Here is a 19,990-nt window from a genome sequence, read left to right as displayed (position 1 = left end):
ATGGACAATCTATCACCAGAAATTGAGACAGAGAGGTCAAGGAAGGGAAGGGAAGTGTCAGAGATGAACCATGTAAAAACGATGGAGGAGTGGAGATTGGAAACAAAATTAATAAATTTTTCCAGGTCCCAACGAGAGCATGAAGCAGCACCGAAGTAATCATCGGTGTACCAGAGAAAGAGTTGTAGGAGGGGGCCGGAGTAGGACTGGAACAAGGAATGTTCCACATACCCTATAAAGAGACAGGCATAGCTGGGGCCCATGTGGGTACCCATAGCCACACCTTTTATTTAGAGGAAGTGAGAGGAGTTAAAGGAGAAATTGTTCAAACATGGGGTATGTGGAACATTCCTCGTTCTAGTCCTACTCCGGCCCCCTCCCACAACTCTTTCTCCGATACATCGATGATTACTTCGGTGCTGCTTCATGCTCTCGTCGGGACCTGGAAAAATTTTGCTTCCAATCTCCACCCCACCATCATTTTCACATGGTCCATCTCTGACACTTCCCTTCCCTTCCTTGACCTCTCTGTCTCAATTTCTGGTGATAGACTGTCCACCAATATCCATCACAAGCCTACCGACTCCCACAGCTACCTCGACGGCAGCTCCTCACACCCCGCTTCCTGTAAGGACTCCATCCCATTCTCTCAGTTCCTTCGCCTCCGTCGCATCTGTTCTGATGATGCTACCTTCAAAAACAGTTCCTCTGACACGTCCTTCTTCTTCCTTAACCGAGGTTTTCCACCCACGGTCGTTGACAGGGCCCTCAACCGTGTCCGGCCCATCTCCCGTCCAACCGCCCTCACGCCTTCCCCCCCCTCCCAGAAACATGATAGGGTCCCCCTTGTCCTCAATTATCACCCCACCAGCCTCCGCATTCAAAGGATCATCCTCTGCCATTTCCGCCAACTCCAGCATGATGCCACCACCAAACACATCTTCCCTTCACACCTCCCCCCACCCCCCCTTGGCGGCATTCTATAGGGATCGTTCCCCCCAGGACACCCTGGTCCACTCCTCCATCACCCCCTACTCCTCAACCCCCACCTACGGCACCTCCCCATGCATACGCAAAAGATACAATACCTGCCCCTTCACTTACTCTCTCCTCACCGTCCAAGGGCCCAAACACTCCTTTCAAGTGAAGCAGCATTTCACTTGCATTTCCCCCAACTTAGTCTACTGCATTTGTTGCTCCCAATTTAGTCTCCTCTACATTGGAGAGACCAAACGCAAACTGGGCGATCGCTTTGCAGAACACCTGCAGTCTGTTGACATGGAGGATCCAAACCTCCATGTCACTTGCCATTTTAACATTCCACCCTGCTCTCTTGCCCACATGTCTGTCCTTGGCTTGCTGCATTGTTCCAGTGAAACTCAACGCAAACTGGAGGAACGACACCTCATCTTCCGACTAGGCACTTTACAGCCTTCCGGACTGAATATTGAATTCAACAACTTTAGATCTTGAACTCCCTCCTCCATCCCCACCCCCTTTCCGTTTCTTCCCCCTCCATTTTATTTTTCCAATAATTCATCAAGATTTTTCTTTTCCCACCTATTTCCATTATTTTTAAATCTATACCTGTTATGCCCTGTTAGTCTTATTTCACCCCAACCCCACTAGAGCTGTACCTTGTGTGTCCTGCCATCCATTCTTAATTAGCACATTCTTTTAGATAACATCACCACCTTCAACACCTCGTTGTTCTTTTGTCTGTGACACCTTTTGATTATCTGCTCCTATCACTGCTTGATTGTCCCTACAACCACTCCCCCCCTCTTCTCTCCCCCACCCCCACCTTAAACCAGCTTATATTCCCTCTCCTTTTTTTACTCAGTTCTGTTGAAGGGTCTTGAGGACTCGAAACGTCAACTTTGTTCTTCTCCGCCGATGCTGCCAGACCTGCTGAGTTTTTCCAGCTAATTCTGTTTTTGTTTTGGATTTCCAGCATCCACAGTTTTTTGTTTTTAACCCTAAATGTTAAGTCTGTTTCTCTCCACAGATGTTGTCTGACCCGTCGAGCATTACCAGCAATTTCTGTTTTCATCCCTTGGAGAGATAGCTATTCACCCATTTACGTGACCTGGAGACAGAGGAACCGATGCCACCTGGTCAGTTGGACAATCATTGGGCTAGCCATTGGGTTTCAGAAATGTGGTTCCACTTCCTTGACTGGTTAAGTGGTATCCTGCAGGACACACCCTCAAGGGTCTCTGTCTCTGTGGTGGTCTGCTGCACTCTCCATAACATGGTCCTCCAGACAGGAGTGGACCTTGAAGAGGGTGAGGTGCTAGATCAACACAGATCATTAGAGGAGAAAGAGGAGTAACCGTGTTACAGGGAGGTGGCTGTGGCCTGATCAGGAGTTAAAGCTCTCATCAGGATGGTCTGAAAGCCTAAGCTTCACCTGAACACTTCTCACGCAGCAGGGCTGTACGCTCTGGAACTCATTTGATCTGCCTCTGAGAACACATCCATTGAAGACACAAACTTGTACAGATCCACTCTTATCATCAATACACATCTGTCCAATGGTCTCAGTATCCTTATTCAAAGGCTACTGCTTCCTTTCACCACTTCTTCCCTCTTTTCCAGTTTTGCCATTAAAGAACAGAAGCTCACAGGTCTGGGATCATGGCTCAATATTTGCAGTGTTTGCAATAAATCGCAAAGTGCACATTTACAAGTGAAATAAACCCCAGTGAAGCACTCGGTGCTGACTGATGTAGTGGCCTCTGCTCTGAGTTACTTCAATGCAGTGCTCCCCCTTGTGGTTTCCAAGGAGGTGGAGGCAGCCGCTTGCTTGCCTCTGCTTGTGGCCAAGACATACATGGTGGTCGACCTCATTGTGGAGGTGCCGGTGGGGGCATCTCCAGAGGCTGCTGCAAAAGCATCAATGCAGGAGCTGTGCTCCGTTACAGGACACTGCTGCACAGATAGCCCCTCAATCAGAGGGGCAAAGGAGGCCGATGATAATGATAGTGGACCTCTTCGGTGATTTCCTCAGCCTTTGGATGGGGCTCTGGATCACCAGAGAAGACCACCAGCTGGGTCACAACAAATATCCACTCCATGCTTCACTGCCACTGATGCTCGAGAGCGTTGCATGTCAATATGCTTCTTCTGCATCTACACTGACTGCTTCTGCTTATGGCTCTCCATGAGGTTGGCAACTCATTCAATGGAGAAGCTCATACATTTAAAGCCATGAGGTGCACATGAGGTTTATAGACTCCTCCATTCTCAGCCCATGACCCTGTACTGCCGCAGGGAACTCTGACATATGGGTACAGGTCACACGCTGCAGGTCAAAGCAGAACCTCCTTGCTTCGGACTTCCAAGGCCCTCCATCTGAGCATGGCTGTGCCTATCCTCCATCCTCTGAGGGGAACCGCCTATAGCAACCTCAGCCTCTCTCACTGCACGTGAGGGCCTACTGATGCCAGTAAGTCCATCAATGTGATGGTGCTGACTCTGCTGGTTTGGATTCCTGAGACACCCCCACTGGTAATGCTTCCCCTCCACCCATCCCTGGGAAACAGGAGGGGGAAATCATGACAACTAGTCTGTGACAGCAGAACTCACTCCAGAGCTGAGGCTGTTGGATGGGGTGGAATACACTCTATCCTCTTTATATACAGAATTCAGTATCTTTTCATCCTCTCCTCCAGAAATTCCCATCTCTTCATTGCCCACTTGGTCACATGGAGCAACCCTGGTGATTTCCACTGCACCGTCCTCCATAGCTGTGAGCATGGTGAACTGGGACACTCCTTCTGTGCATGTCCCCTCCTGTGAATTCTGCAACTCCTTCTCCTGCAAGAATGTCTCTGTGTGTGTGTGTGTGTGTGTGTGTGTGTGTGTGTGAGAAAGAGAGAGCATGAGAGTGAGAGATAACACCATGTTGGCCGCTCTCAACAATGCCGGTGATGCTTTTAAATATAAAGCTGCATTCATCAGTGCTGCCAGATTCTTAACAATGCTAAGGCTCTGAGCCTTTTTGAGGGGTCAGTAAGTACTTTGGGAACATATTTCTCCCGTGTTCTGGAGTACCATGCACCCTCAGGCTCCTCAGCAGGTGTAAATGTTAGTGACTGCAAGCCTGGAGGCCTGTTATCTGGGTTTAGTGTGGCACTCTCATTACCAGAGTGAAGTTCATTAAAGCTCTTTTAGCACTGCACTCAAGTCCCCCAAATGACACTTTGGAATGCTCATTACTTCTGCTACCTCGAGCCAGGCCTGCTCTGTTTGATTGGGTGGCCATCTCCTGCCAATGTCCAGAAACAAGACCTCTTCTCTCTCTCCAGATATTCACCATCACTCTCCATTTCCTGTCCTTGCTGCCATTGTCCCTTTTATTCCACGGACTTTGCTGACAAGTCTATTCTGTGACACTTCATCAAATAATTGAACAGAAAGTTATTGTCCCTTATATTGTTCATTTAATCTTATACTAAAATCTAGATATTTGACTTGCGTTTTTTTTTTAATTCTCCTTTCTTGAGGCATTGATGTACTAATGTCTCATTCCATGGCTCTTGGCAGCCCAAGCCCTATGCGGAGGAGGATATCATAAGAGAATCTGATTCTGCCCTCATCTAGATGCATTATTCCAGCAGGAGTCACTGGATGGTAATCAGAAGGAGGAGCCCCATTGATTATTTCCTTATCCTTTTGCCAGGGTGTCACAGCAAATTGAAGCACATTATTGTTGAAGAAAAACCTTCAGATTCTGGAAATCAAACAAAAGCAAAAAATGCTGAAAACACTTGGGCAAGTTAGCCTTTAAGGAGAGATGAGTAACTGGAATATCAACAGGCCTGTTCTCTCCATTGATGCAGGTTGAGCTGAATGTTTCCAGCATGTTCGATTTTTATTTTAACTCAGTTGTTCAGGCTGAGATCAGACAATGCAGCACAGAAACAGGAATCAAACCTACAACCTTCTGCTCAGTATAACTTTATCCAGTTGGGACTACCCTTGCATGGTTCCATTCTTATTTATCCAGTCTTAGCCAGAGTCACCTGCAATTACTTCTGTTCCCACTCCCTCCCCGCTACCCCTATCCTTAACCCTCTCCTATTTTGTTTTGACATGCTACCTCTTGACACCATCATCAAAAATCACATTAGATCCCACATATTCACTGACGATAACCAGCCCTACCTCACCATCACCTCTCTCGGACCCCTCCAGTGGCTCCAAATCATCAAGCTGTTTGTTCAGCATTTAGTGTTGAGTGAGCAGATTTGCAACAACTAAACACTGAAAGGCTGAAACCATTTTCTTTGGTCCCCGCCACAAACTCCATCCTCTGGCCAATGACTCCACCCCTCTCCCTGGCAAATTTGGTGTTGCGTCTGACCACGAGATGAACTTCTGAATACATATCCGTGCCATTGTTAAGATTGCCTTTTACCACCTCTGTAACATTACCTGACTCTGCATCTGTCTCAGCTCATCTGTTGCTGGAATCTTCATCCATGTCTTTGTTACCTCTAGACTTGACTAGCCCAATACTATCCTGGTCAGCCTCCCTCCATAAACTTGAGTTTATTTAAAATTCTGTTGCCTGTATCTTAACTCACACTAAGTCATCTTCACCCTTCAGCCCTGTGTTTGGTGACCTGTACTAGATCCCAGCCTACAAAGCTTCAATTTTAAAATTCTCACCACTGTATTTAAATTCTGAATGGCCTCATCCCTCCCTATCTCTCTAATCTCCTCCAATCATAGAACAGCCCAATATCTCTGTGCTCCTCGAACTCTGGTCTCTTGCCCATCTCCCAACTTTATCGCTCCACCACTGGCAGCAATGCTATCAGCTACCAAGGTCCCAATTCCCTCCTTGAACCATTCTGTCTCTCAACCTCTTTTCTTTAAGACTCTCCTTAAAACTCTCTCTGGCTAAGCTTTTGGTCACCTGTCCTAGTATCCTATGTGGCTTGTGTCAAATTTTATTTGATAATGTGCCTTCAGACCTTTCACTATGTTAACGGTGTCATATAAATGCAAGTTGTTGTTGTAGTGCTCCACTGGGACTAGCTCTACTGACTTTCCATCAAGGGAGGTTGAATAATATTTTTAATCCAAAACTGGCAAGTTAAATTGTTACAGGCTGTATAAAAATCACCTGAAAAATCCCCATCTCAAAACCTAATTACAAATGAAGAATGTAGAGAACTGTGGAGAATATGGTCTTTTTCAGTAAAAATCCTTCCTCCACAGTAATAGCCAATCTGGTTTCTAAAGCAAAAAATCATGTGTCATTGGGGCATGGAAGTACAAAACTCAAGAACTCAACATTGCTGGTGCAGGTAAGTGGCAATGGTAACCAAAGGTATAAACTTTGGTAACTAAGTTCAAACACAGACACTGGATGAACCAGAAGAACGTGTTCAAAGCGTCTTACATTCTCAAATTCAGCTGACCATAAAGTGTACTTCATTCTTGCAGTTTCAGTACACTCTCAATCCTCTAAATTATCATCACCTCCACCACTACCTCAAGGGCAGCTGGGAGTGGGCAACAGATGTTGGCCGTGCCAGCAACGCCTATATCTGAAGAACAAATGAAAGGGGGAATATGTAATTCTGCCATTCCTGCCTCCTCTTATGGTGAAAGTCTTCCGGTTATGAAATTCACTGGCTTGCATCTCAGGGCCAGAGAGCTTACATTACCAGACATTACCGTAATATTTTTATGCTCCCACTTGTCACCCATTAGAATCACAGATAAAATACATCACTTGCCCTGAGGAAATTTGGGCTGATCCTATCTCATCTGGTTGTAAGGTTCCAACACAAAACAAGGCTAGTTAGTTTCAGCCAAGTCCTCAACAGATTCAAGTCAAGTCCGTAGTGCAAAACGTTTCACTTATTGATACACAGGAAGTGGGCATCTCTGGCAAGGACACCAATTACTGACCATCCCCAATTGCCCTTGAGAAGGTGATGGTCAGCCACCTTGAACTGCTGCAGTCCATGTTGTCAAGAGACTCCCACAGTACTATTAGGTAGGAAGTACCAGGATTTTGACCCACCGATGGCAAAAGAACAATGATGCACTTCCAAGTCAGAATGGTGTGTGACTTGGAGGTTGTGATCCCTTGTACTTGCTAATCTTGTTCTTTCTACGTGGTAGAGGTTGTGCGTTTGGAACGTGTTATTAAGGGAGCCTTGGCAGTTGTTGCAGTGCACACCGCTGCTAATGTGCACTGGCGGTAAAGCAAGTTAATGTTTAAGGTTGTGGTTGGGGTGTTATCAGGTTAGCTGCACAGACAATGTGATCCCACAAAGAACAATCAGATAAATGCTCAGTTGCTCTATGTTTAGTTCTGTTGGTTGAGGGATATCTGTTGGTCATGACACCTGGTGACTTCACCTACTCTTCTTTGAATAGTGTTGTGGGATCTTTGATGCCTTCTATACCAAACTGTGTTGAAAGGCTACATCACGTGCTCATGTCTGAGGATGAATCCCAATATTTTATGGCAGATGCAAAACTTGAGCTAAAACTAATATTTAGACAAATACACACAAGCACAAAATTAAAGAAAACATAAAATCCTTTATGGATCAGCTCTATCTAGTAAGTATTCCTGAAACACTATTTCTAAACTTACATAATTTAATAGCTTGGTTGCTTGTTTTCCAGGTTATTTTGGTTTTCTAGAACTGACTTACAGCTGACAGATGGAAACAGTTTATGGTTTTACTGGACAGTGATTCAGCTCATTACTGTAATTATAACTTTAAAGCACGGCGATTTGTACTAGGCGTGTACTGGCCATACTGTCAAACAGACTGACAGTTAAATCTGTTAAAATTGCAAATGTTACACATAATTTTCTTCAGAATATTCCAAGCTTTGTTGCAAAGCACTTCAGAATATTAAGTTCTTCCTGCACATTTACATGGCATACCATAATGTGTGACTAAATCAAAAATAGGTGCAATAAAAGAAAATCAGAACCACAGAAGTTTACAGTACAGATAGAGACCATTTATCCCATTGTATCTTTGCCAGCTCCTTGATAGAGCAGTTCAAAACTAATCCCAATGTCTCATGCTCTCCTCAGCCCTGTATCTTCCTCCACTTCAGATATTCAATCTTCTCTTAAAAGATGCAATGGTCTCTGCCTCAACCACTCCCTGCAAATACCAACAATCATTTTTGTAAATATATTTCTTGCAACCCTTCTTTTTGCTCTCGTAGTGACAACATAATGAACAATTGTTAATGATTCCCTAACCTGAGGATACAGTCTTTTCCTATTCACTCCATTAAAACACTTCATGTTTTTAAAAATTCTTTAATCTCCTTGGCAAAGCTCTACTCCAGTGGAAATGTTATATTTAATTAAATTATACTTATATATCTCAAGCCTCTCCTTTTAACTACCGATTCATAATCCTGACATGATCCTCATGATTTTATGTTGCATGCTCTCTTCGGCTTTAATATCCTTTTTAAAATGTGGTGATAAAACTGTACAGATTACTCTGTGTCCTAACTAAAGTTTTATACAACTTTATCATTACTTCTTTACTCTGTATTCAAGCCATTTTCTATGAAGCTGAAAATGCAGTTTATTTTTTGACTTTATCTACCTGCACTTGCACATTCAAAGAAACATGTGCTGAAACCCCAAGATGTCTGTTCAGCCACACACTTAGTATTTTTTCATTTAGCATATACCTCCGTTCTTGGTTTATCCTACCAAAATGTACTACCTCACACATATTCACCAGCAGGAGGGCTGGGAGTGAGAGAACTCAAATTTAAGATCATTGACAAAATTGGCAGGTGAATATTGAAGAGAATTGTCTTTAAGCACAGCGAGTTGTGATGATCTGGAATGTACTGCCTGAAAAGATGGTGGAAGCAGATTTAATAATAACTTTCAAAAGGGAGTTGGATATATAATTGAAACAGGATGTTTTATGGGGCTATCGGGAAAGAGTGCAACTAGTTGCAGAGCCCTTCCAAAGAGCTAACTCAGAAATGATAGGTTGAACTGCCTCCTTCTGCGCTGCATGGTTCCATCGAATTACATCTGCTACAAGGTTACTCACTTCACTTTATCCACTTTCCTGGCTTTTTACAGTCCTCCTTAACATTTGCTAATTTTCCATCTTTGTGATATCAGCAATTTTTGGCACTGTGTTCCCTTATGCCCAAGTCCAAATCATAGATGACTCTTTTCAGAGCTAAAGAGAAGTAAAAATGTGATGAAATTTATACTGTTTAAGGGAGTGGAGCAGATGAAGCTGAATAGAAGGCCAGCGATAGATGGGGACAAAGGAGAGATTGACGAAGATGTCATGAGCAAAAGGACAAAGGGGGTGTTAATGGTAGTGGTAAGGGCTAAAGGAGGTGCTAATAATGGCATTAAGATAAGAAATCAGAATGTGCTTTTCATTGAGAACTGTCGGTGTGACATTGGCCATTTCAATTTCTCTGCTCCTCTCACCCACTCTAACCTGTCTCCTTCTGAACTTGCTGCACTCCGTTCTCTAAGGTCCAACCCTGACTTTGTCATTAAGGGTGGTGCTGTTGTTGTCTGACATACTAACCTCTACCTCGCAGAAGCTGAGTGCCAACTCTCAGACACTTCCTCCGACCTCCCCCTGGACCATGACCCCACCACCGAACATCAAGCCATTGTTTCCAGGACTGTTACTGACCTCATCTCCTCTGGAGGTCTTCCATCCACAGCTTCTAACCTCAGTCTCCCAACCCTGGACAGCCTGCTTCTACCTCCTCCCCAAAATCCACAAACAGGACTGTCCCGGTAAACTGATCGTGTCAGCCTGTTCCTTTCCCATGGAACTCATTTCTTGACTCTGTTCTCTATCCCCTTGTCCAGTCCCTTCCCACCTGCATCCGTGATTCCTCGGATGCCCGTTGTCATATCAACAATTTCCAGTTCCCTGGCCCTAACCGCTTCCTCTTCACCATGGACGTCCAATCCTTCTACACCTCCAAACCCCCCAGGATGGTTTGAGGGCTCTCCGCTTCTTCCTTGAACAGAGGTCCGAACAAACCCCATCCACCACTACTCTCCTCCATCTGGCTGAACTTGTTCTCTCACTGAACAATTTCTCCTTAAACCTGTCTCACTTCCTCCAAATAAAAGGTGTGGCTATGGGTACCCACATGGGCCCCAGCTATGCCTGTCTCATTATGGGGTATGTGGAACATTCCTTGTTCTAGTCCTACTCAGGCCCCCTCCCACAACTCTTTCTTCAGTACATCGATGACTGTTTCAGTGCTGCTTCATGCTCTCGTTTGGACCTTGAAAAATTGATAAATTTTGCTTCCAATTTCCACCCCTCCATCACCTTCACATGGTCCATCTCTGACACTTCCCTTCCCTTCCTTGACCTCTCTGTCTCAGTTTCTGGTGATAGACTGTTTACCAATATTCATTACAAGCCCACCAACTCCCACAGCTACCTTGACTACAGCTCCTCACACCCCGCTTCCTGTAAGGACTCCATCCCATTCTCTCAGTTCCTTCAGCTCCATCACATCTGTTCCGATGATGCCACTTTCCAAAATGGCGCTTCTGACATGTCTTCCTTCTCCCTTAACCGAGGTTTCCCACCCACTGTGGTTGACAGGGCCCTCAACTGTATCCGATCCATCTCCCGCGCCACGATAGGGCCCCCCTTGTCCTCACTTTTCACCCCACCAGCCTCCACATTCAAAGGATCATCCTCTGTCATTTCTGCCAATTCCGGCATGATGCCATCACCAAACACATCTTCCCCTCACACCCCCATCAGCAATCCATAGGGATCGTTCCCTCGAGACACCTGGTCTACTCTTCCATCACCCCCAATACCTCATCCCCCTCCCACGGCACCTTCCCAAGCAGCCGCAGAAGGTGCAACACCTGCCCCCTTGCCTCCTCCCTCCTTACCATCCAAGAGTCCAAATACTCCGTTCAAGTGAAGCTGCAATTCACTTGCACCTCCTTCAATTTGGTTGACTGCATTCACTGCTCCTAATGCTATCTCCTCGACACTGGAGAGACCAAATGCAGACTGGGTGACTGCTTTGCCGAACACCTTTGGTCCAGACCTTCCTGTCACTTGCCATTTCAACACCACCCTGCTCTCTTGCCCACATGTCCGTCCTTGGCCTGCTGCATTGTTCCAGTGAAGCCCAACGCAAACTGGAGGAACAGCGCCTCATCTTCCGATTAGGCACTTTACAGCCTTCTGGACTTAACATTGAGTTCAACAGCTTCAGGCCATGAACTTTCTCCTCAATCCTCACCCCTTTTTTTACCCCCTTTTTTCAATATTCGTTATTATTTTTAAATTTTTATTTTTTACGTACTTATTTTTATTTGATTTATTTTCATTTTTATTCATTTATTCATTGTTTTATTCCCCACCTTTTATCCTATTTTTGATCTTTTTTCCCACCATCATCCCCTCCCCCCACCCCAACCCCACAAGAGCCATCTGTCACTTGTCCATGTTGTTCTTTCCAGAGTGCTTACCTTTGTCCTGCTATTATCACATTCTGCTTTCTTACCTTAATGCCACCATCAGCACCTCCTTTAGCCCTTACCACGACCATTAACAATCCCTTTGTCCTTTTGCTCATGCCATCTTTATCAATCTCTCCTCTGCCCCCACCTATCGCTGGCCTTCTATCCAGCTTCACCTGCTCCACCCCCCTTAAACAGTATAAATTTCATTACATTTTTACTTCTCTTTAGCTCAGAAGAATAGTCGAAAAGTTAACTCTATTTTTCTCTCCACTGATGCTGTTGGCCTGCTGACTTTTTCCAGCATTTTCTGTTTTTGTTTTAAATTTCCAGCATCTGCAGTATTTTGCTTTTATCCAAATCATAGATTCCTGGGGCACATCATTTCCAAACTTTCTCTAATCTGAATGCCCATTTGTCCTAACTCTTTGCTTCCTTTCTGTTAACAAACTTTTTATTCATGCTGTTACATTCCTTCTAATATCATTTGCTTCAATTTTTCAAACAAGACTCTTGTAAGACACCTTGTCAAATGTGCTTTGAAAATCCTCATACACTGAATCTACTGCATTTCCTTAATCCATCCAAAATCTGCTACCTCTTCAAAAAAACTTACATTTGCCAAATGTGGCTTGCCCTTAACAAATCTGCATGAATTACCTTTTATTAACCCATGTATTTCTAAATGTTCAGTCATTTTACATTTATTATGAACATAAGGACATAAGAAATAGGAGCAGAAATAGACCAAAAGGCGCATCACGCTTGCTCTACCATTCAGTATGTTCATAACTGGTCTTCTGCCTCAGCTCTACTTTCCTGACCACTCCCCATTTCCATTGATTTCTTGAGAGATCTAAAAATCTATCTATCTAGTCTTGAATATACTCAACGATGGAGCAGCTACAAACTTTGGGATACAGAATTTAAAAGATTCCCAAGCCTCTGAATGAAGAGATTTTTCCTCATCTTCCTAAACAACTGACCCCTTATTCTGAGGCTGTGCCCCCGTGTTCAGGATTCCCCAGCCAGCAAAAACAACCTCTCAGTGTCTAACCTGTCAAGCCTCTTCAGACTCTTATAGGTTTCAATGAGATCACCCATCATTCTTCTAAATTCCAGAGATTCTGGAGTTGGCTGACCAACATTAGGCAAACTAGTCAATGTTACTATAGTTACCCAGTTTATCTTTCTCTTCCTTCTTGCACAACAATGTTATACTAGTTGCCTTCCAATTAAAAGGAACAATTCCAAGTTTTAATAATATTTTTAGCTCTGAAATGTAATGGTCAAAGCCTCTGCCATCTCCTGACTTCTTTCAAAAGTCTAGGCTGCATGATATCAGGATCCAGTGACTTAACCATCTCACATTCTGCATTCTTTTCAGGACCATTTCTCTGTCAACAGTTATCTAATGATCATTGCTTCATGTTTTCTTCTAGAACAGATACGTTTATCAGTTCCAACCTCATTTACAATCACCGATAATCAGTCATCGGCCTGAAACACTAACTCTTGCTTCTCTCTCCCCAGATGCTGCCTGATCTGCTGAGTTTTTTCAGCATTTTCTGTTCTTATTGCAAAATGTTTTCAGTCTCCACAGGTTTTTAATCTCCTAAGCACTACAACATTCTATATTCCTCATTGTTGCTAGCTGTATTTAAATTATACCTCTCTTTTAAGGTGCAATTTTGCTTTAATTAATCCAAATAACTTTATTCTTTTCACCCGATATGAATATTTTTGTTTTGCAGTCTATCCATCTCACATTTGAAGATTTTCTAATGATGATCAATTGATATTTTGTATAATATTTTTGCCGATTACATTAGCCAGATCCCTTTATTATATTGCTGAACTTTGCTTTTCTCCAGTCCTTACCTTTGACTCTTTGTTAACCTATTCCATTCTTACATTCAGCCTAACGATGCTGTTGTCATTATTTCCCAAATGTTCTCCTGCTCTCACATCAGCTCCATTTCATTTCCAAGTAGCTAAATGAAACAAAATTCTTGGACTAGAAAGGTACTAATTTAGGAAGTAATTTTTAACATTCTATAAACATTTCAAAATGGAGTTGGTAGCAGCCCTGCCTCTGAGTCAAAGCCCTGGGTTTGAGTCCCACTCAGGACTTGATGGCCAGGGAAATTGTGTTCATAAACACAGCCAAACAGGTTGAGTATCTACCTGCGAATCATTCCAACATGGTGCTGGCAGGCTAGGAGAAATTCCTGGTGAGCCAAGGGGAGGATCTTCTGGTTGGCGAGCGAGGGTGGGGCCCCGCTCACCGACACATAAAATGGCACGGGATGACGTTGGGCGGAACTCCTGATGTCACCCCGTGTCATTTCCAATTTCAGGTCGGCGGGGGCGCAGCCAAATCAGCTGTGAGCCTGCTGACCTGTCAACGGCCAATTGAGGCCATCGAAAAAATAATTATCATTAATGGACCTGCCCGCCCAACCTTAAGGTTGGTGGGCAGGCCGGGAGCCCTGGCGGGCTTCAGAAAAAGCATGAAACCTCATCCACGGGTGGGATGAGGTTTCATGAGGGTTTTTAAATATTTAATAAAGGTTTCAGTAAAAGTGATGGACATGTCCCAACTCATATGACAGTGTCACATGAAGGGACATGTCAGGGAAATTTTATCATTTGTTTAACATTTTTTAATTTGGAGCCGATCTCCCTGAGGCAGCACTTAGTCTCAGGGGGATCAGTGCACTCTTTCATGTGCATGCGCGAAGGAGCACACTCCCGGCTGAGGGAAATCCCCCCCACTGCTTGCACATAGTGCTACCTGGCTGACGTCACGCCGGGCTGGCCTTAATTGGATCACCCACGTAAAATGGCGGCGCGCCTCCAATCGGAGGTGTGCCTGCCTGCGCCCACTCCTGCACCTCCCCCCCAATAGGAGGAAAATTTTTCCCCAAGTGACAGAAAGAACATAGGAGCCTCTACTATCACTATCCATCGCTCCAGACTACAACATGCTTGTAAAAGTGCATGTTGCCACAGCAATTCAGATTTCGAGTGAACTGTGACATGTCACCACCATAAGCCATTCCATATTTTGAACACACACACACACACACACACATTATTCTTGTATTTCTCGGGATATTGTTCTCACATATCTCTCTGAACTGTCTGCAAATCACCCTCCACTTTATCTCCACTATTGGTATCTTCCAATGAATACCTAGAACTGCTGAAAAGGGATATATCCAAGCCGAATATAGGAAAGCATTAATTACTGAGAGAGTCAGTTTTTAAAATAACAAACCAAAGGAGATGTTATGTGCAAGGAGCTTGGATTTAAGATTAAACAGCGCCAGCATTTTGAAGAGTAACCTATCATCAATTACAACTGCCAGGGCATCAGAAAGGCAGACTAGATGGATCTCTTGTCTTTTGTGGGCTAAGATTTTCTGAGTACTTATGACAGGAGAGACTTGTGCATGCAAAATTATTATAACAACGCAACAGAATTTCTGGGTGGTTTTGGATCACAGGGCATGCTGCTTTAAAATAGTAGACAGGCAATGTTACTCTCAGTATGTTATTAGCGGCATGGATTTATATTGATTTAATAGATTATTCTACATTTGTATCAGAGTAACTTCAGAATTACTATTATCCTTTCATTCAAATTCTACATTATTTGCATATTTAGGCGGAGACTAGAAATCAGTGGAGTTGATTAGTGCTAAAAGTCAGTTTAATAATGTAGTTGTTATCTCTTACCATGTCACAGATAGTTAAGAGAACAAAACACTATACTCCATTTTGAAAAAAAAGACTATGACAACCTCAAGACATCCCAAAGCACTTGCCAATGAGGTAAGTTTGAGGTATAGATACTATTGTAATATCAAAATCACAGCCACTAATTTCCACACAACAAGTTCCCATAAACAGAAAACTGATAACGACCAGATTTTTTTTTGTTATTAATTGCGGGATAAATATTGGCCAAGGCACCAGGATAACTCCCTTGCTCTTCTCTGAAATAATGCCATGGTATCTTATACATCCACCTGAGGAGATAGACAGAGCCTCAGTTTAACTTCTCATCTGAAAGGTGGCACCTCCAACTCTCTCAGTACTGCATTGGAGTGTCAGCCTAAGTTTTCGTGCTGGAGTCCTGGAGTGTGACTTGAACCCACAACTTTTTGTCACAGAGATGAAAGTGCTACCAACAGAGCCACAGAGGTCACCTATACATGATACCATTTTCTTTTCCCATAAAATATCTCCAGAGAATTAACAGAGTTTTGTCGAGACTCCCAATTGCTCTTCTGCCCTCCCAAAACAACAATTCAATTCCTCCTTGCTGTCTCACTGCAAATAAGGTCACTCTGTCTGAGAGGCTATTTACCAAGATTGTAACAATGTAATTTCAAGGTGCATTTTGGCTATCTGTTGATGACATGAAATTCAACATTTTTCTTTGAGATTTAGTGACACCACAGCTGACGAGAAAGAGTAACAGCTGAAATAAACAACACTGTTAAAAGTAAAGGCAAAACACTGCAGATGCTGGAAATCTGAAACAAAAAGTGCTGGAAAAACTCAGCAGTTCTGACAGCATCTGTGGAGAGAGAGACAGAGATAACATTTCAAGTCTGTAAGACTCTTCTACAGCATCTGTAGAAGAGACATATGGACTGTTAAAAGTAGCCGGAGTTACACTTGCACAATCATAAAAATCAATTCTTAGTAAACTTCTGCTGCAGGAATTAATCTTTTCTCATTTTGTTTTCCATCTGGGTGACATTAAGTGATGCAAACCACAAAGCTCTTCCGAGCCTTGGTGATGGATTTTTGAATCTGGCCCAATGAACTGTCATGACAAATACTTGAAGGGGAAAGAACATCAAGAGGGAGTAGTATCTGTTCAAAGTAGTGCCCTTACTGTGTATTAAAAAAATACCTGTACAATATAATCAAAATCTTACATCTTGTACATTCATCACATTTGAAATGACACAGCTGTTGAACTGGAAAGTCTCATATTACTTGTGCCCGATTGGCTCTAGGATCACTTTCATAAAGTAGCACCAAGTCATAAAACAGAGAACCTACCACTGAACAAACAGCAAATTGAAAAAGAAAGTTAGTCTTTTCCTGCTGTTTTATTTATATGTGGCCCACGAGACTCCATGATATGAACCTAAATGGCCCATGAAGTCAAAAAGCTTGGATGTTCATTTCCGAGACTTTCATTTCCCTTTAATATTTTGGCCCCTTGCCCAGGTGTCTGTGGTAAAATAGACAACTACCCCTCTATTTCTGCAGTGACCAAACTAATGTCCATTTCCGTATTTCATCTGTGTGTTTGTATAGGGGGTGGTTAGCTGGGAGTACTTATCTGTGAGACAAGGACATTGTTGGAGACAATGAGGTTTTATGGATGTAAAAATGCCAATTGACAATAGAAAAGATAAATAGGTTACAATTGCTGTTGCCTTAAATGGTCTCAACATACTACACCATTCCCAACAAATTGTGCTTGGGTATTTTCATGTTGTGCAACATGAAAACATCCATGCATTGTATAAAACATCTGAAGGTGTCAGTGATTCACTTATAATTAATTACAAGGATAGTGACTTATCATAAAGCCACGGCTGAGTTGGTAACACACTTGCCTCTGAATCACAAAGTTTCAGGTTTAAGTCCCATTCCAGGGCTTGAGCACAGCGATCAAGGCTGATACTCCAGTGCAGGACTGAGGGAGCATTGCCCTGTCAGAAGTGCCATTCTTCAGATGGGACGTTAAACCGAGGCCCTGTCTGCTTGTGATGATGGATGCAAAAGGTCCCATGACATTATTTCGAAGAGCAGGGGAGTTATTCCCAGTAACGCGGCCAATATTTATCCCTCAAAAAATATCACACAAAAAAAAATGATCTGGCTATTATCACACTGCTGTTTACGCAAGCTTGCTGAGCACAAACTAGCTTCTGCATTTCCTACAACAGTGACCACACTTCAAAAGGTACTTATGTAGCTGTAAAGCACTTTAAGACGTCTGGTGGTTGCGAAAAGTAATTTATAAATGCAAGTCTTTCTTTGTTTTCTTTTTTCAAAGGTGCATATTGCATCTAAATCTGGATAATGCTGAATTCACTAACAATCTTCAGAGATACAATTATTTCTGCAAATTAACTGGAGCAATATAGCTCTCACAGTTGTTTTTAACAATTGTGCAGTTTTTCTACTGGCATCAAAACCTTTTTTACATTACTTCCAATTTAATAAAAGAATGTCAGGAGGGAAACCAGGAAGATGTCGTAGCTGGGAAAGGAAATCAAAAGGATGATATGTTTCTATTTGTATGTAAGTATGACAAAATATTGCACACATCCTGCACAATGCACACGTCTAACTTGCATAACAGTTAGGGTTTAATAAAAAGAGAACAAAAAACTTGCATACAATTTTGTCCATGCAAGTCACATACATGTGCGCTTGACCTCAATGGACTTGTGTTCGTATTTGTCAGATCCAAGGTTTCAACAGTACAGGGGTTTTGCAATTATTTGTAACTGTTTCTAAGTCTTTTATGGATGTTAGAAAGAAGATAATATTCAGAGAGGATTAAAAAAAAGAAAGAGCTGTGTTTTCTTGTACATATAAGCAGGAAAAATATTGATCTGTTATATATTGTACTAATGTTCCCATGAAAAAGGAAGTCAGGTGCAATGTGAGATGGACTGTTAATCCACCTTCAACCAACTGTCCACCACCAATCTAAGTTAGTTTCAATCCCAGTGTATTTGCTGCCAACAAAAATTACTTTGCAAAAGAGAGTCTAAACCAATCTAACTTTCCTCCTCCTCCCTCAGCTCCTTTAAGATCCATCTTAAAACTGTCTCCTTGGTCAAACTTTTGTTTACTCCTCCGGCCATCTCCGCTTTTATCTTGGCCTCTATTTTTACCTGTTGATGTCTCCGCAAAGTGCTTTTGTTAATTTTTCTACAATAAAGGCACTATATAAATCCAAGTTGATGATCTTGTTATGATTGATTACTCTGTAAAACACATGTTAAAAAAATTACAGTCAACTCCCCGTGTCCTACTTTTCCATGGAACACTGAAAGTTGACTATAAATCAGTTAACATTTATTTTTTCAAAGAATTCAATCACTTAAATAATATACAGAGTTATTGGGCTCCTGCTTTTATAGAGTAGGTTTGGGAATTTATATTGCAAAAGATGATCACTTAGCAAAGGAGCTCTGAGCAGATATTGGAAAAAGCATCCATTCTCATTCCCACATTAATTCACAGAAGTGTTGCATAAAACCAATGCTTAACTGTGGTAACTTAATTTAAGCCGCACTATGACAAAACTGCAATTCTAATTCCCAACAAGGCTGTTTCAATAACAAATATTGATATCATAAATTGCATCCCAATGTAGGATTCAATGGTGACTCTAATTTAAATATCTAAAATCAGCTGGGTGTGCAACACACATTGAAATACAACGTTGTGTTTGGAGTCTCCAAACCAAACTATTAAGAAATCCAGACAGGTAGAGTTTGTGCTTTCCTAACATAGCATGCACACACTCTCCCCATTGAGGCAAACCACACTCACCCAAGTCCAGAGATCTAAGAAGTAGACTGGTAGACTTAAGTTTCACGGACCACCCAACCACCCACCAAAACCCACTCTCCCTGCCCCCCTGACACCCCACCCCCTCACAGCAGATACACACCAGTAAGCTTCAAATTGCTTACCCAGCTAAGATGCACACTACATACTAGGCCACTGGCATGCAGCACTATTTGGAGCCGAATGGGAAGAATTTCAGCCTTTAATAAAATCCTATACAACTATAGATTTGCTTGCCATGGATATTAGAACATGAAGTTCATCACAGAGTGTCAACTCAATTTCAATTTTCCATTCAAGGGACATCATCCTGAAGTCACATGACCTCACTCTGTTGTTTAAGATAGGGGAGAGAGGGAAATATAGACCAGTTAACCTAATATTTGTTACCAGGGAAATCATTCAACTCAATAATTAAGGATAGAGTGACTTAACACCTTGAAAACTTTCAGAAGATTGGAGAGGGCTAGCATGAATTTGTAAAGAGTGCATCATACCTAATGGTCCCGATTGATTTTTTTTGAAAATGTGATGAAAGGAGTAGACAGGGGAAAGTCTGTGAATGTTATTTATATGGACTTCCAGAAAGTAGGTACTGAAATCTCTCATAAGGGACTGCGAGCTAAAGTTGAAGCTCATGGAATTGAACGCAAATTATTGACCTGATTAGGAAGTTTACTAAGTGGTAGGAAGAGAGTTGAGGTAATGAACAAGTACTTTAATTGGCAAGATGTGACTAGTTATGTTGACTAGTGGTGTCCTGCAAGGATCTGTGTTGGGCTCTCAGCTATTTACCATACTTATTAACAAATTGATGGGATAGAAAGCCACAGATCCAAATTTGCTGAT

The 19,990-nt window shown here is 42.7% G+C and overlaps 1 protein-coding gene across 4 annotated transcripts in view; it reads right to left on the bottom strand.

Moving 5' to 3' along the window:
* The window catches only part of slc25a26 (solute carrier family 25 member 26), a 229,124-nt gene that overhangs the window by 6,687 nt on the left and 202,447 nt on the right, over positions 1-19,990 (bottom strand). The window contains exon 10 of one of the 4 annotated variants that reach the window (XM_041191565.1): positions 7,647-8,159. The exons of the other annotated variants lie outside the window; for them this stretch is intronic. Within the exon in view, the coding sequence (XP_041047499.1) occupies positions 8,114-8,159 (46 nt within the window). The 3' untranslated portion in view covers positions 7,647-8,113. Of the gene's footprint in view, positions 1-7,646; positions 8,160-19,990 lie in introns of those variants that run through there. 4 annotated transcript variants of the gene reach the window in all.

This window comes from Carcharodon carcharias, chromosome 7 (genome assembly GCF_017639515.1).
Source record: "Carcharodon carcharias isolate sCarCar2 chromosome 7, sCarCar2.pri, whole genome shotgun sequence".
Classification (NCBI taxonomy): Eukaryota; Metazoa; Chordata; class Chondrichthyes; order Lamniformes; family Lamnidae; genus Carcharodon; species Carcharodon carcharias.
The sequence above is the reverse complement of the archived record's forward strand: the minus strand, read 5'-3'. Positions and strand labels throughout refer to the sequence as shown.